Source organism: Magnusiomyces paraingens (genome assembly GCF_902498895.1).
Source record: "Magnusiomyces paraingens strain CBS 517.90 genome assembly, contig: contig4, whole genome shotgun sequence".
Lineage (NCBI taxonomy): Eukaryota > Fungi > Ascomycota > Dipodascomycetes > Dipodascales > Dipodascaceae > Magnusiomyces > Magnusiomyces paraingens.
The window spans coordinates 2341786-2359908 of NW_022474070.1; the positions used below are offsets into that span (position 1 = coordinate 2341786).

General features: G+C 32.0%; 3 protein-coding genes across 3 annotated transcripts; 2 read left to right on the forward strand and 1 right to left on the reverse strand.

Annotated features, from left to right (window-relative positions):
• Positions 1–4166: 4166 nt before the first annotated feature.
• On the reverse strand, positions 4167–6413 carry SAPINGB_P005460 (uncharacterized protein; the record flags this gene model as incomplete). The annotated part of the gene is made up of 2 exons (XM_032000174.1): positions 4167–6181; positions 6353–6413. 2 exons carry the CDS (start codon positions 6411–6413, stop codon positions 4167–4169), a joined length of 2076 nt encoding a protein of 691 aa, XP_031856065.1.
• A 210-nt stretch (positions 6414–6623) lies between these two features.
• On the forward strand, positions 6624–7740 carry SAPINGB_P005461 (uncharacterized protein; the record flags this gene model as incomplete). The annotated part of the gene is made up of 2 exons (XM_032000175.1): positions 6624–6627; positions 6692–7740. 2 exons carry the CDS (start codon positions 6624–6626, stop codon positions 7738–7740), a joined length of 1053 nt encoding a protein of 350 aa, XP_031856066.1.
• Positions 7741–10036: 2296 nt separating this feature from the next.
• Positions 10037–14725, forward strand: SAPINGB_P005462 (uncharacterized protein; the record flags this gene model as incomplete). Its single annotated transcript, XM_032000176.1, has 1 exon — positions 10037–14725. The coding sequence occupies one exon, from the start codon at positions 10037–10039 to the stop codon at positions 14723–14725; it is 4689 nt and encodes a 1562-aa protein (XP_031856067.1).
• Positions 14726–18123: the final 3398 nt, after the last annotated feature.

The window sequence follows — 18123 nt, forward strand, 5'->3', positions numbered from 1 at the left end:
TTACCTAATTTGCGGTAACAGCTCTAGTATCTACCATCACCACAATCTCATGGATGGCAACTGCCGTTCTCAGTAAACCATGCAATTTCACATACACTGTCTTTTTGTAGCCAGTTCCAACTTGCGATTCTACCATTATATAACAGTTTCTTTCTTTAAAACTTTGACAGTTGTTGCCTCATATTACACTCATAGAGCTTTGTAATTCTTTGATCACTACCATTTCTTTTTTTATGAGACTTAGTGTCATCACAAAATAATCAAATTTGATTGCCGAAACCTTTAAAGGTTTTGGCAAATACAGTAATGGGATCCTGTAATAACACAGTCACTACAGTTATATATATATATATATAAGTGGCTTTTTCACTGTTCTGAGTTTACAACTATTGAATTGGATTCTTAATCAGTCAATACCACGAAAGCGGATTCATTTGGATTAAGAACAATCATTCCAACTTCTGCTTGTGTACTAGTTACGGTTAAAGAGTTTGTTAAAATCTTTATTGCGGCGGCCGGATCATCTTTTTGTACTAGATAGTGCAACTTCAATTCCCAAAATTTCTTTTGTATCTACAGCTGCTATCACGTCTATCTGATATACTACAATCAAACCAGTTTCTGACCGGAAAGAAGACATTTTTACTGATCTCGGGAAATCGTTTTCTATTGACATGTTTTCTCTGATTTCTAAACCCTTGCCACTATAGTGACGACTTTGTGTACTTTGTGGTTAGGGTATACCTGTACAGTTCCCCGCTAAAAACAACGGTAGAACATTTTGATGAAAAGCCGCATTGGGCTGTGCATAAAACGAAGCAAGTTATACCCCACAACACAAAGTTATCGACGTACCCACGTCGTGGCGTGCTACTTCTCAATATACAAAGAAGACCATATTTTTTTTTTATTATTGTGAATCAGAAATATAAAATTTAGTATATTTTTTAGAAATTAGTAATTAGCCAAGTTTTGTTACTTATTAATTTTGTAGTACAAAAATATAGTTATTATAATATTTGTAAATATTGACATTGGAAAATTAAACGATTACGTAATTTTTTTTTTTTTAAAAAAAAATATTAAAGAACAATTGTTACACTTTAGCCACATGAATATTTCCGAAATATTTAAGCCTCCAGCCAGGACAAACAAAAACTCCACTAGTACCAAAGAAACGGACTCAAATTTCAGTTTGCGTCGTTCACAGAGTTGTTTTATTGAAAAGTTTGTTACCTGTGAATGAGTAGATTCTATAAATACAAATAACGGTAATGGTGAAAACGGATCTTGAATAGAATGAATATACTGATAGATAGATATGAGCATGTGAGATACGTTAGAGAAAAAAAGTTAGATGTCCGGTGCCACCTGTCACTGTCACAATAGCAATAAATAGAAGTAAAGTCTTGTAGAACTATTAGTTGTAAACTTATAAGTTTACAACTATAATTATATAAAAGGATATATGATAATTTTAAAGGGCTAATCAATGGACGGGACTTAGACGAACTACAAAATAAAATTGATGAAAGTTGATGGATTAAATGAAGGATTGGAAATTAATTGTTTGATTTAGCACCTAGTGGTATCTCTCTCTGTAAATGATATAGATTGGGATTGTGAGATATAGAGCCAACCATCCTTTTTAAAACCAAGCTTTCTGCTGCTTGACAGAGTTGACCATTCATTTTATGTGTCCCCATTGGGGAGGGTCAAAATACTTCTTTCAGGAATTGCCTTATTAATAAACCTGCCTCCTGAATCTTATCTATACTAGTAGTAAAATTTACAAACTCATGTCGGTTAAAAGATAGTCTTTTTTTTAAAGCAAAAAAGAAAAAAAAAAAAATTAAAATACCAAACGAAAATAATTATAATTGTGATTATTTTGATGATTGAGTCAAATCCAATTAATTTGGTAATTAATAAAAAAGATTCTAAGGAAATTTCTAATTAGATGATTAGTCCATGTCGAATTTTATTATTCAAATATAAATTAATAATATTTATACCAAATTTTTGTTTCTCAAACCTGATATTCTTTCTTATAACTGGAATAAATCAAACTTTTTAAATTAAAAGATTGTATTCTAGGAATTTATTTTTTCAAAAAATTTGGTCAGTAATGAAAGTTGAAAATGGTAAATCACAACAAACAAATTTCTAGTTGACAATACATATATTTTCTTTTTATTTCTTTAAGTGGAATCATATGTGATCTGGATATTTAGCCACATAAAAATGGGTGAAATATCACAGGGCTCTAACAAATGCTTTACGAGGACATTATCTACATAGAAGTATATAGAAGAACAACCCTCTAGGCATAAAAGTCCTTTGATGCGGTTTTTAATAAAAAAATATAAAAAAAATTTCAATCTTGTAGTTTTTGTATATCTTCTTTTTTTTTTTTTTTTTTTTTTTTTGATTGAATTAATGGAAATTTTCTTATGGCTTTGTAAAGAGAAGAGGTCAGAAGTTAAAGTAAAAGTAGGGTAACCCTTTTTATTCCAAAATCACAAGCAATTTTATGACCAGCAAAGATAAATTTTCATTTGAATAGACGATTACATACTAATGCTTTACGTAAATGACCAGTCCAAATTAGGAAACAAAATATTTTGTTTTAGGTGTGGGGGAAGAATTTCTTTTTTTAATTTCTTTTTTTTTTTTTTTGGGGGAGGGTAAAATTTTTACTTTAACAAGTAATTGTTCCATTCCAGATGATTTTTCAAAAAAGAAAAGCTGAATGGTTATTAATTAATTAGTTAATTAATTATAATTAATTAAGCTTGAAAATAAAAATATAAAAATTGCTGTTATATTATATTTAAACAAAATTCTTTTGCTTATGAATGTGTCACCTTCATTCATTATAACAAAAATTACATATATAATAAATCTATATATTTTTAACAACGAACTTCATGAAGTTCGTTGTTAAGTTCCATGATCATGGAACTTTCAATTTCTAATAAATCTATCGTTAAAATATTTAATATTGAATCAATTTTTCCCCATTTTGTAAAAAGTAAAAAAAAACCAATTTTTCAAAGTAATATATTCAGAAAGCAAATATATTATGGGAAGTTAAAGCAGTACAAATACCAAGGAATGTATCATCCTCAAAAAAAAAGAAAAGAAAAGAAAATAAAATAAAATAAAAAAAGAAATAAAATAAAATAAAATAAAAAAAGAAATAAAAAAAGAAAATAAAAGTTAAGGAGCATCTCCCAGCCATTATATTTAAAAACAAATTCTTATCATATTATTATAATATTATACTAATTAGTATAATAGAACATATATCTTTATATATATCAAGGATACCCCCCCCCTTATACTAATTTTTACTATTTGAAAACTTTCAAATTTTTTTTTTTTCATTATTTTACTGAAAATTAGTCAAACGATGAGGTATCAATTTTAATAGGCAGATTTGTTATTAATTGTAAAAAAAATCATATATTTGAGTTTCTTAAAAATATAAATTATAAAATTTGCTCATTAAGATTTTTTTCTTTTAATTTTCATATATAATTTAGTATTGACTACTATAAAAAAGCAAACGGTAAAAGAATAATTAATCATAATTTAACAAAATTCATATTATCAATCATATAATTTAAGTTCGTCCAAATGTTTTCACTGAAACACCTAGTTCTTGTTCCTCTTTTGCTATCATCAGCATTAGCTCTTACGTCTAATCAATGTGTTCCCTCAGTTCCATCCGAATCTGACTGTGGAAACATTTGCTCCCAGCTAGCAAACCAATATAATAATATTCAAACAGACAAATGTGGACTGCTGGGCTTCCTATCAACACCTACTTCTTACTGCTTTTTGTGTGCAACAAATTATCCCTCATCAAGCACAGTTCAATCCGCTTATAATAGCTTGCTTAATTCGTTATCAGGATGTTCAGATCTTCCAAATCCTGTTCTTTGTACAGGATCTGAGTCATCGCCTGCAGCAACATCCCCAGAAGCTCCCACTTTTTGGACCTATCTAAACACATGCAGTAGTGTTATAGCTTCTTATACCACATGTTATAATGATTGCTTCAATGCTGCTGTTGGTATCTATCAGCAAGGATGTGGGACCATTTCTCAAGATTCTAATCCATTAAAATGCACTTTGGCAAACTGTATCTTTTGTGATAATCAGAACTTTTTCATGTACGGCTTGCTTTTCAAGTTAGAATATTTGGTAAACTGTCCTGTGGTAGAAGCTGTTTCGTCTTCAGAGGAATCTTCTTCTATTGAATCATCATCAATCGAATCATCATCGGCTGAGTCTTCTTCAGCAGAATCTTCTTCCGTTGAATCATCTTCTGAAGAATCGTCCTCAGCAGAATCGTCTTCAGCCGAATCGTCTTCAGCAGAATCGTCTTCAGCCGAATCGTCTTCAGCAGAATCGTCTTCAGCAGAATCTTCTTCAGTGGAATCTTCTTCCGTTGAATCATCTTCTGAAGAATCGTCTTCAGCAGAATCGTCTTCAGCAGAATCATCTTCAGCAGAATCATCTTCAGTGGAATCGTCTTCATTTGAATCGTCTTCATTTGAATCGTCTTCATTTGAATCGTCTTCATTTGAATCTTCTTCATTTGAATCTTCTTCAGTTGAATCTTCCTCAGTTGAATCATCTTCAGTGGAATCATCTTCTGAAGAATCATCTTCATTTGAATCGTCTTCATTTGAATCGTCTTCATTTGAATCGTCTTCATTTGAATCTTCTTCATTTGAATCTTCTTCAGTTGAATCGTCTTCAGCAGGATCGTCTTCAGCAGAATCTTCTTCCATTGAATCATCATCAATCGAATCATCATCGGCTGAGTCTTCTTCAGCAGAATCTTCTTCCGTTGAATCATCTTCTGAAGAATCGTCCTCAGCAGAATCGTCTTCAGCCGAATCGTCTTCAGCAGAATCTTCTTCAGTTGAATCTTCCTCTGTTGAATCATCTTCTGTTGAATCTTCTTCCGTTGAATCATCTTCTGTTGAATCTTCTTCCGTTGAATCATCTTCTGAAGAATCATCTTCAGCAGAATCATCTTCAGTGGAATCGTCTTCATTTGAATCGTCTTCATTTGAATCGTCTTCATTTGAATCGTCTTCATTTGAATCGTCTTCATTTGAATCTTCTTCATTTGAATCTTCTTCAGTTGAATCTTCCTCAGTTGAATCATCTTCAGTGGAATCATCTTCTGAAGAATCATCTTCATTTGAATCGTCTTCATTTGAATCGTCTTCATTTGAATCATCATCATTTGAATCTTCTTCATTTGAATCTTCTTCATTTGAATCTTCCTCAGTTGAATCTTCCTCAGTTGAATCATCTTCAGTTGAATCATCTTCAGTGGAATCATCTTCTGAAGAATCATCTTCATTTGAATCGTCTTCATTTGAATCGTCTTCATTTGAATCTTCTTCATTTGAATCTTCTTCAGTTGAATCGTCTTCAGCAGGATCGTCTTCAGCAGAATCTTCTTCCATTGAATCATCATCAATCGAATCATCATCGGCTGAGTCTTCTTCAGCAGAATCTTCTTCCGTTGAATCATCTTCTGAAGAATCGTCCTCAGCAGAATCGTCTTCAGCCGAATCGTCTTCAGCAGAATCTTCTTCAGTTGAATCTTCCTCTGTTGAATCTTCTTCAGTTGAATCTTCCTCTGTTGAATCATCTTCTGTTGAATCTTCTTCCGTTGAATCATCTTCTGTTGAATCTTCTTCCGTTGAATCATCTTCTGAAGAATCATCTTCAGCAGAATCATCTTCAGTGGAATCGTCTTCATTTGAATCGTCTTCATTTGAATCGTCTTCATTTGAATCGTCTTCATTTGAATCATCATCATTTGAATCTTCTTCATTTGAATCTTCTTCATTTGAATCTTCCTCAGTTGAATCTTCCTCAGTTGAATCATCTTCAGTTGAGTCATCTTCAGTGGAATCATCTTCTGAAGAATCATCTTCATTTGAATCGTCTTCATTTGAATCGTCTTCATTTGAATCTTCTTCATTTGAATCTTCTTCAGTTGAATCGTCTTCAGTGGAATCGTCTTCAGCCGAATCGTCTTCAGTGGAATCGTCTTCAGCAGAATCATCTTCTGTTGAATCATCTTCTGTGGAATCATCTTCTGTTGAATCATCTTCTGTTGAATCATCTTCATTTGAATCGTCTTCTGTTGAATCTTCTTCAGTTCAATCTTCCTCAGTTCAATCTTCGTCTGTCGTCTCCTCGTCGGCGGAATCCTCATCTGTTGAATTATCTTCCTCTATAGAATCATTTACGTCAACTAGTATTTCCTTGAGTTCTTTAGTTATGGAAGTGTCGGAGTCTATCTCCGTTGAACCCTTTTCAGAAACTGAATCTACCACAGTTACAACTACAGAATCAATTTGCCATGTTTGCATTACTAAAACTATAACAACAACTACTGTGTCTACTATCACCACCATTTCTGGAACTGAAACTGTTATTGTCACTGAGCCATGTGAAACTACTTATACTGTAATTGTGTCACCAATTCCAACCGGTGGCTCCACTACCATAACAGTTTCTCAATCTAAAACTTTGACAGCCACATTCACATCCCCGACTACAGTTACCGAGAATTGCAGTGGATGTGTTACTACCACATATACATCAACAGGGTTTACAACAATTACCAAAACATCAGGAGTTTCTACAGTAACAGTTACTGAACCTTGTGAAACTACGGTTACAGCCGTTATATCGCCATTGCCATCTGGTGGGTCGACAATTATTCCTGCTTCTACTCCTTTATCTACCACAGTCATTACTTCTGTGGGTTTTACAACAATTACTACAGTCTCTGCAGGTTCTTCAGTTACTATTACCGAACCTTGTGATACAACCTACACAGCAGTTGTTTCTCCACTTCCATCAGGCGGTGTCACTACTATTCCTATTTCTCTTATTTCCACCACCACTCATGTTACTTCTACTGGTTATACCACAATCACTTCTGTTTCTTCAGGAAACACAATTACAGTTACCCAATCATTGGAAACAACTTATACAGCAGTCATTACTACAATATCACCTATTCCTTTAACTTCGTCTGGTTCTACAAACCATGCCACTACAATTTTTGTGTGTGACGAATGTTCGACAGCTTTAGTCACTACAGAATCTGTTACCACAGCTATTTTGACATCTGGAAGTGAAACATCTACAATCACTCAAACAAACGAAGTGGTGAATACTGTTATTGTTTCTCCTGTCACATCGACAATCAGCACCTTTACATATTCTGAAATTTCTAGTGAATCTTGCAACGAGTGTTCTACATATGTTGTTGCTTCGCTAACTACGGTAGGCTCAGTAGTTACCTCTCAGGGTATCACAACGACTTCATATTTGCCTTCAGTTGTCCAGAACACTTTTATAGAGTCGCCTGTTGTTTCGACAGGTTCCGTGTATATCACTTTTGCGGGTCCAACAAGTACACAATACTCTGAACAATCGTCAATATTGAGTAGCACTGGGTCCATTAGTGCTATTTCAAATGGTGTATCTGTTGGGGTGACTGGATCTAGTTCTTCAATTTTTTCAGGTTCGGGTACAAAATCGTCATCTTCAGAAACACATGTTTTACCTCAGATTAGTTCAACAACCGAAACTACATTGGCACAAGTTAATGAGGCTAGTCACTTGAATTTCACAGTTTTTGGTAGTGTTTTTGCAATTTTTGTTTCATTTTTTATTTTGGTATAGTTTTCTTTCATGATTCTTTTGTTCTAATATATTATTTTTATTGTGTAATCTGATTTATAAATTTTTTTTGTAAAATTTATCTCATAATGCTGCTAATTAGTCATTTATCAAAATTTAACCAGCAGTTGTTTTATAATAATCATAAATGGTATTAAGCAGCCAAAAAATAATTTTTTCTAAAAATAGCAGATCTACCGTTTTTTTTTTTTTGGAAGTGTATATTCATATATTAATAAAAAAAACTTTCTCAGAGTTAAGATCTAAATTATGATGTGTATTCTTATTATTTTGAAATTAAGAAATCATTAATAGAGTGTTGCAAAGCTCGTTCTCAAATATATTTTGTGAATTATTGAATATAATTCCCTACCTCCATTAATATAAACCTCACAATCATCTTATATATGAGATATAGCATATTTAACTTACTAAAAAATTACCAATTGGCCAACACCATGTTGTTACTTTATTTATTAAAGTCTCTGAGAATTTTACAATGTTTGAATTATTACTCAATCTTGTCCAGGACATACCATACTCACCAAATCATCAGGATATTCAACAATAATTGTAATAATTATGCAGTATCTATTTAACCCCACAGTTACGGTAGTGTTATCCCTCTTACCTTCTGGTTTGTAAATAACAATTATTGAATTGATGTCTCAATTTGTGTACCACGCCAAAGAACTCATCTGGATTAATTCCTTCTGCATCTTGTTACATTCTAGTAATAGTTAAGAACCCTATGAAACTAGTGTTGCAGCAGTGCTATGTTCATGTGTATCTGGTGTTATGATTAAAATTCAATATTGTCTTAATTTCTATTAACACCTGTAATTATTTCTACCTGATAAAGCAATCGAAAGAGTTTTTGGTAGAAAAGCTGTCATTGTTACAGAACATAAGAGAATTAATTTTATTTTCATAAAAAAGCTGCACACATTTTTTGCTAAGCTTAGCAACACTTAAGTGTTGCCTCGACCCCCCACTAAAAGGGACATGATTAGGTAAGTAGCCGCACTAGAGTACATGAAAATAGGAGAGTCATATAACACCTAGATAGCAACAAATCCACATTGAAGGGGGAGCTAGCTACTTTAGGTCATTCATGATAAACAGGTTTGTGTATTATAAAAATAAAATAATTATTTTATTTTTTTTTTTTTAATCCTCGGGGGACATTTAAACAAACTTTGATAATTTAATAAAAAAATTTTTTTCATCATATTCTGCTATCAGAGGTGGAAATATCCCAGAAATTTATTATAATTTGTTGATAGATTTAGAGTGCAGGGATAAATGTATATTATAGTTACAGTAATAGATGGAGTTTATAGCGGAGGCGGACTAAGGATAGAATAGGATTATAGATAGAGAAACACTGTAGAGACTGAGGAAGAGTATGACGAAGTCCAATGTGGCTCGTCAATGTCACTATGCCAAGGTTTTAGGTCTTAACTCAAGCTTACAGCACCAGTGATCATCTATACAACCAAATAGGAATATATGTGTGTGCGTTATTGCATAGCTAGTAAAAAGGGAGAGTTAACAGCAGGTAAGAAATAACACGTACTTCTTTACCCCAGACAGAGCTTCAATGTTTGCTAGGCGTTTGCCAGAAACCTAACCACATCGTGCACTATGTGGTTAGGGTTCTGGTCCGGGACGGGCCAATTGAGCTCCGCTGTCTATGCGCTGTGTTCTTTGGCTACAGGCAATAGTACACCTATAGCATCAAATTATAGTAGGAACTTCCGTCGAGGCACGCAACTTCTCAACATATTTCATTTAATAGTACTATAAGTACAATAACAAGGACATTTGAGCCACATGGAATTTGGAGTTATAGGAGTTCCTGCCAAAATAAACAAAAATATCAGCTCGTACCAAAGCAACGTTGCGTAACGGGATTCAATTTTTGCTTGTGCAGTACAAAGACTAATTTAGAACATGTAAATGAATAAACTTGTAACCTTACTATTGCAAAATTGTATAGCTAATTAGCTATACAATTATATTTATAAATATATTTTAGACCATCCTATTATATGTTAAGCTAGAAGAAATTATGAATAAATATATATATACAATGAAATATATATTGTATTTTATATTTAAATAGTGTTTTCAAATAAAATTATGTCTTTTTGTACCAAAAAAAAAAAAAAACCAATCCTATCTATAAATTATCTTGAATTCTTTTTCAGCTCGTTTTAATACTTCAAAATTTAACCCTGAATTTTCTCTAAAATTTTACTAAAGTTGAAACAAAATTTCATTGAACTCCACATAAATGTTTTCATTGAAACACCTAGTTCTTGTTCCTCTTTTGCTATCATCAACATTAGCTCTTACGTCTAATCAATGTGTTCCCTCAGTTCCATCCGAATCTAACTGTGGAAACATTTGCTCCCAGCTAGCAAACCAATATAATAATATTCAAACAAACAAATGTGGACTGTTAAGTTTCTTATCAACACCTACTTCTTACTGCTTTTTGTGTGCAACAAATTATCCCTCATCAAGCACAGTTCAATCCGCTTATAATAGCTTGCTTAATTCGTTATCAGGATGTTCAGATCTTCCAAATCCTGTTCTTTGTACAGGATCTGAGTCATCGCCTGCAGAAACATCGCCAGAAGTTCCCAATATTTGGACCTATATAAACACATGCGGTACTCTTATAGCTTCTTTTACCACATGTTATAATGATTGCTTCAATGCTGCTGTTGGTATCTATCAGCAAGGATGTGGGACCATTTCTCAAGATTCTAATCCATTACAATGCACGTTGGCAAACTGTATCTATTGTGATAATCAGAACTTGTTCATGTACGGCTTGCTTTTCAAATTAAAATATTTGGTAAACTGTCCTGTGGTAGAAGCTGTTTCGTCTTCAGAAGAATCTTCTTCTATTGAATCATCATCGGATGAGTCTTCTTCTATTGAATCATCTTCTGTTGAATCGTCATCTATTGAATCGTCATCTATTGAATCATCATCTATTGAATCATCATCTATTGAATCATCTTCTGTTGAATCTTCATCTGTTGAATCATCATCTGTTGAATCGTCTTCTATTGAATCATCATCTGTTGAATCGTCTTCTATTGAATCATCATCTGTTGAATCATCTTCTGTTGAATCTTCATCTGTTGAATCATCATCTATTGAATCATCATCTATTGAATCATCATCTATTGAATCTTCATCTATTGAATCATCATCTATTGAATCATCTTCTGTTGAATCTTCATCTGTTGAATCTTCATCTGTTGAATCTTCATCTGTTGAATCGTCTTCTATTGAATCTTCATCTATTGAATCATCATCTATTGAATCATCTTCTGTTGAATCTTCATCTGTTGAATCATCATCTATTGAATCATCTTCTGTTGAATCTTCATCTGTTGAATCATCATCTGTTGAATCGTCTTCTATTGAATCTTCATCTGTTGAATCATCATCTATTGAATCATCTTCTGTTGAATCTTCATCTGTTGAATCATCATCTGTTGAATCGTCTTCTATTGAATCATCATCTGTTGAATCATCTTCTGTTGAATCTTCATCTGTTGAATCATCATCTGTTGAATCGTCTTCTATTGAATCATCATCTATTGAATCATCATCTATTGAATCATCATCTATTGAATCATCATCTGTTGAATCTTCATCTGTTGAATCATCATCTGTTGAATCGTCTTCTATTGAATCTTCATCTGTTGAATCATCATCTGTTGAATCATCATCTATTGAATCATCTTCTGTTGAATCTTCATCTGTTGAATCATCATCTGTTGAATCGTCTTCTATTGAATCATCATCTATTGAATCATCAACTATTGAATCGTCATCTGTTGAATCTTCATCTGTTGAATCTTCATCTGTTGAATCATCATCTGTTGAATCGTCTTCTATTGAATCTTCATCTGTTGAATCATCATCTGTTGAATCATCATCTATTGAATCATCTTCTGTTGAATCTTCATCTGTTGAATCATCATCTGTTGAATCGTCTTCTATTGAATCATCATCTATTGAATCATCAATTATTGAATCGTCATCTGTTGAATCTTCATCTGTTGAATCATCATCTGTTGAATCTTCATCTGTTGAATCATCTTCTATTGAATCTTCATCTGTTGAATCATCTTCTATTGAATCTTCATCTGTTGAATCATCAACTATTGAATCATCATCTGTGGAATCATCAACTATTGAATCATCGATTGTGGAATCTTCATCTGTTGAGTCGTCATCTGTTGAATCTTCAACTGTTGAATCGTCTTCTATTGAATCTTTATCTATTGAATCATCATCTATTGAATCATCTTCTGTTGAATCATCATCTATTGAATCATCATCTATTGAATCATCATCTATTGAATCATCATCTGTTGAATCTTCATCTGTTGAATCATCATCTGTTGAATCGTCTTCTATTGAATCTTCATCTGTTGAATCATCTTCTGTTGAATCATCATCTATTGAATCATCATCTGTTGAGTCGTCATCTGTTGAGTCGTCATCTGTTGAGTCTTCAAATGTGGAATCTTCCTCATTTCAATCATCATCCCTGGAATCGTCATCTATTGAATCATCTTCTGTTGAATCTTCCTCATTTGAATCATCATCCCTGGAATCGTCATCTATTGAATCATCTTCTGTTGAATCTTCGTCTATTGAATCTTCTTCTACTGAATCTTCATTTACTGATTCATCTTCATCCGAGATTTCGTCTTCTTTATATTCATTTATTGAATTTTCTTTTACCGAACATTCTTTACCCGAATCTTCCATTGTCTACTCTTTAAATGAATCCATTTCGTACTCTGAATCATTATTTTCAGAATCAACTTTCTTTTCATCCAAATTTTTTTCAATTAACCCAACCTCAGTTAGCGAATTTATACCAACTGAATTTTCGTCTTCAGAGGTACTTTTCAGTGATTCGTCATCAATCGAAGAATCTTCATCACTTTTTGTTACTTCTGTTGAATCATCGCTTATAGAATCTTCACTTTCCAAGTCTTCTTTTCTTGAATCATTATTTGATGAGTCTTCATCTGTTTTACAATCATCATTTGTTGAGTCCTCTACTACTGAATTTTTATCATTAGCGCCTTCATTGACAGAATCATCATCTACTGAAAATTTAATTCCAGAGACTTCTCATTTTGAGTCATATTCTACTGAAACAACCCATCTAAATAGCTACTTTTCTGGCGAGGTGTCTTCCCATATATCTCACTCTACATTTTCTGAATTAAACTCAGAAACAGAGTTTACTAAAACTACCTCTACCAAATCTACTTGTCATGGTTGCGTTACTAAAACTGTCACAACAACAACACTTTCTACTATCACCACAGTTTCAGGAACTGAAACTGTTATTGTCACTGAGCCATGTGAAACTACTTATACTGTAATTGTGTCACCAATTCCAACTGGTGGCTCCACCACTATAACAGTTTCTCTTTCCAAAACTTTGACAGTAACATCCCCAACTACAGTTACCGAGCATTGCAGTGGATGTGTTACTACCACATATACATCGACAGGGTTTACAACTGTTACCCAAATTTCAGGGACTTCTACAGTAACATTTACGGAACCTTGTGAAACAACAGTTACAGCCGTTATATCGCCATTGCCATTAAGTGGGTCAACAACAATTATTCAGTCAAATTCGCCATCTATCTATACTACTACGTTCACTTCGTCAATGTTTACGACATATACTACCATTTTTTCAGGGTCAACTGTTGCTATTACTGAACCTTATGAAACAACGGTTACAGCTGTTATATCTTCATTTCCTTCTGGTGAATCAACAAAAATTATTGCATCAGAGTCACAATCTATTTATACCACTACATTTACCTCATCAGGATTCACCACCTATACTACAGTTTCTGCAGGGTCAACAGTCACTAATACTGAACCATGTGAAACCGTGGTTACTGAAATTATATCGCCATTGTCTCTTGGTGGGTCAACAACTATTCCTGTTTCTATTATTTTATCAACCACAATTATTACTTCTACTGGATATTCAACAATTACTACTGTCTCTGCAGGTTCTTCAGTTACTATTACTGAGCCTTGTGAAATCACTTATACAGCGGTTGTTTCTTCACTTCCATCAAGCGGTGTCACTACTATTCCTATTTCTCTTATTTCCACCACCACTCATGTTACTTCTACTGGTTATACCACAATCACTTCTGTTTCTTCAGGAAACACAATTACAGTTACCCAATCATTGGAAACAACTTATACAGCAGTCATTACTACAATATCACCTATTCCTTTAACTTCGTCTGGTTCTACAAACCATGCCACTACAATTTTTGTGTGTGACGAATGTTCGACAGCTTTAGTCACTACAGAATCTGTTACCACAGCTATTTTGACATCTGGAAGTGAAACATCTACAATCACTCAAACAAACGAAGTGGTGAATACTGTTATTGTTTCTCCTGTCACATCGACAATCAGCACCTTTACATATTCTGAAATTTCTAGTGAATCTTGCAACGAGTGTTCTACATATGTTGTTGCTTCGCTAACTACTGTAGGCTCAGTAGTTACCTCTCAGGGTATCACAACGACTTCATATTTGCCTTCAGTTGTCCAGAACACTTTTATAGAGTCGCCTGTTGTTTCGACAGGTTCCGTGTATATCACTTTTGCGGGTCCAACAAGTACACAATACTCTGAACAATCGTCAATATTGAGTAGCACTGGGTCCATTAGTGCTATTTCAAATGGTGTATCTGTTGGGGTGACTGGATCTAGTTCTTCAATTTTTTCAGGTTCGGGTACAAAATCGTCATCTTCAGAAACACATGTTTTACCTCAGATTAGTTCAACAACCGAAACTACATTGACACAAGTTAATGAGGCCAGTCATCTGAATTTCACAGTTTTTGGTAGTGTTTTTGCAATTTTTGTTTCATTTTTTATTTTGGTATAGTTTTCTTACATAAGTATTTTGTTCTAATTCATTCTTTTGTGTAATATGATAAATTTCAAATTAAATTTGTCCTAAAATGTAGTTAACTGGCATTTCATCAGCGTTTTCTTAGCAGCAATGGTTTTTTAGTAAAATGCAATAAACATTTACAAATTAAGAATTAATTTTAACTAAAATTTTGACGGGATGTATTTTTCCTTCATTGTTTGATTTAATAGATGGTATTAATTTCATATTTTTTTCAATGACATGATTTTCTTTTTTATTTTCACAACCTACCTCCCTTGTGTCTCGAGTGCTTGGAGGTAAATAAAATTTAAAATTCGATTTCTTCAATCCTGCTTTACCTAGATGTCTTATTTTCGGCTATCTTAGAATTTGCCTAGTTCCAAAATGACAGAAGAATTCAAGTTAATGAATATATGCAATCAAATGATAGTTATTATATTTACAGATAGTTATCAGTATAATTGATCCTATATAGGATAGCATATATACATTTTTTTTCCTTTAAATAGAAATAGATATATTTCCATTAATATATTGCGGAAACTCGACATATTGTCAATAAACCAATGCGCTCAAATTTTAGTTTACATTGTACATATAATAATTTTTTTTATGAATCCAAAAGTTGTAGATAAAAACATATACAAATAAAAAATAGCAAAGACAGACCTCAATCAAAAAGGTTGTAAGGAAATGAGCTAAATGAATAGACTAACGGAAAAGGTTAAAGGTCAAGTATGGCCCCTCAATGTAAGTAGCTATGAATTAAAACCGAATCTTGTAAAACTATCCAGAATGGGTTTATAAGAACGAAGAGCAAATAAATAAATCAAAATCTGGACATACTATTTAAGGAGATCAATAACGATCAATGACAATTAAAGATAAATAGAAATGTAGATAGAAAAATACAGGTAGCTACCTGAATAAAATTTTAATCAATACTCTATAGAGTATTGAATAAAAAATTTTATTTTTAATAAACAAACTTTCACTGTTTGCTAGGAGTATTCCGGTGCCCTAATTGCACACTGGACTGTGTTTTTAAACTATATAAATCACTATTAAAAGTAGCACTAAAACATTAATGGTAGTGGTACCTCTGTTTTATTTAACTGGGCAATATGTCACACTTGTAATATCAGGTTATATGTACTTTTGTTAGCAAAAGCTACTTAGTAAAAAAAAAATCAAGTATGATCTACATTTAACTCTTAACCTAGTATAGTAGACCGTGCATCAATCTCTCCTCCAATTTTTGAAGTACTTTTAAAAGATTAACCAAAGATTATATGTCCAATTAGATTTATGGATCGCATAGAATGCCCTAAACATTGCACACTGTTTGTTAGCTACCCTAGTGAACTATTCTATTCTATTTTTTTTTTTAAAAATATAAATAAACGGCCTTTGATAGTTAAACTCTATTCAAGTATATTTATCATTACTTCCAAAACAATGTTGTATTCCAAATTGAAACGTATCTAAATTAAAAAAAAAAATAGATAGACAATATCCCTAAATACCAATTTAATATTTTGACGGAGAGCACAATGATACCTATATATGATTTCAATTTTGAAATTGTTTTCAATATTTTTTGCGGATATTGAGGTATCCCTTGCAAAATTAATTTTCAATATTTGATTATTTCTTAGTATTACTTGATTTATAAATCAAAACAAAAGTTTTAAAAAGCCAATATAATTTTTATGAAAAACCAATAGAAATGATTGCCGACTTGGAAAAGATTCTGCATTTGTGTGCATGATTAATCAACACACATACATAACAGAACAAAGACTCAACTCAATAGGATAGTGTTATATTTTTTTTTAATTTCCATCATATGATTATTGCATTTTTCAATATTTTTTTTGTTTCGTAATCACTTTTCTTTTTACAATATATGATAAACTTGGATTTTTAATATTTTGTTCAGAATCGTATATATATAATCATACTCCATATATGGACTATGATTGTTTGCAAAGATAATAACTGTTTTAGGAAAATAAATGAAATTGAATTCACTTCCTTTTCCTAGGAATAGAAATATAATCTATTAAAATAATGTTGTAAACGTTAAAATTAAAATTCATTTTTTCAGAAAAAAACATCTTATCTCTTTATGATCATCATTAACATCTAACCCTATTTTTATGTTTTTTATTTCTTTGAAGTTTAAACCAAAAACTTTACTAATTAGTAAAGTTTTAACAAAGAAAAATCAACTTAAATAGAGATCTTCTAATGATAACAGATCTGTTAACAACGTTTTTTATGTCTCTATCGGATTTAACCATAAAAGTTTATTGCTAACTTAGTTTGTGTGTAAAGAATCTTGTTAGGACTTCAACGACTGTGGAATGAATTCAATCAGTCTTATCAAATTTTGATTGTTAAAACATTTTTCACTCAGCTGTATTACTAGTTTTTTATACTTTTAACCTTCAAAGTGAAACTTTGTATATTTAATTTCTACATCCATTTTTTATTACTTTGCCAATTGTACTCTAACAAAAGAAATCCACATTAATCATTTCACAAACTGTCAATAAGAATGTCCTCTTGATTTTCAACACTTTAATAAACAAAACACAAGTAGTTAACAAGCGTTTGCACTATAACTTTTAATAAATAAATACCAAATGCATTACTCGTACTTTTCAATCAATTATTAAAAATACTACAACACTTTATTTACATGTGATTCTTTGTTGAATATTTAAGCCAGTTAGCTTTTTGATATGCCTACTGATCCAAAAGATTCAGGTGTTTTAATTGAAAGCACGTATATCCCAAAAAAAATAATTATTTCAATCAATAATAAAAATAGAATAAGACCATCAGAAGCAGCCATTTTTTTCAACTCTATGGATTGTTTTTTTTTAAAATTTAATTATGAGAGTCATTGATTCTAGGGATTTTTTTAGCCACATTGAGCTTTGAAAAGAGACAGTTGTAACAAAGACTTTATCATCTATAATGATTACATTTTATCTATTTTTCAAAAAAAAAAAAAATACGAAGTTGAATTAAAATTTTCAAAAAAAAAATCAAGCTTGAAATGATGAAAATTACTGCTTTATATACTTGAACTAAGTTCCCTTGTATTTGAGTCAGTTTTGGTAGTTCTTTCTCATAAAAAATGAACGTGAACTTAATTATGAGTTTCATAAAACCATTACTTCTACAATAAATACAAATTAGTAGCATGTAGTATTGTATCTATTTAATATATAATGATCATTATTCTCATGAGAATATATATTTTTTTAAAATAAGAAACATCATAATCAATTCCTTCAAATAATGCATCACAACGTCAAGAAAATTATGGGAAGGTAGAGCAGTACATGAACAAAGGAGTGGACCAAACTCAAGGG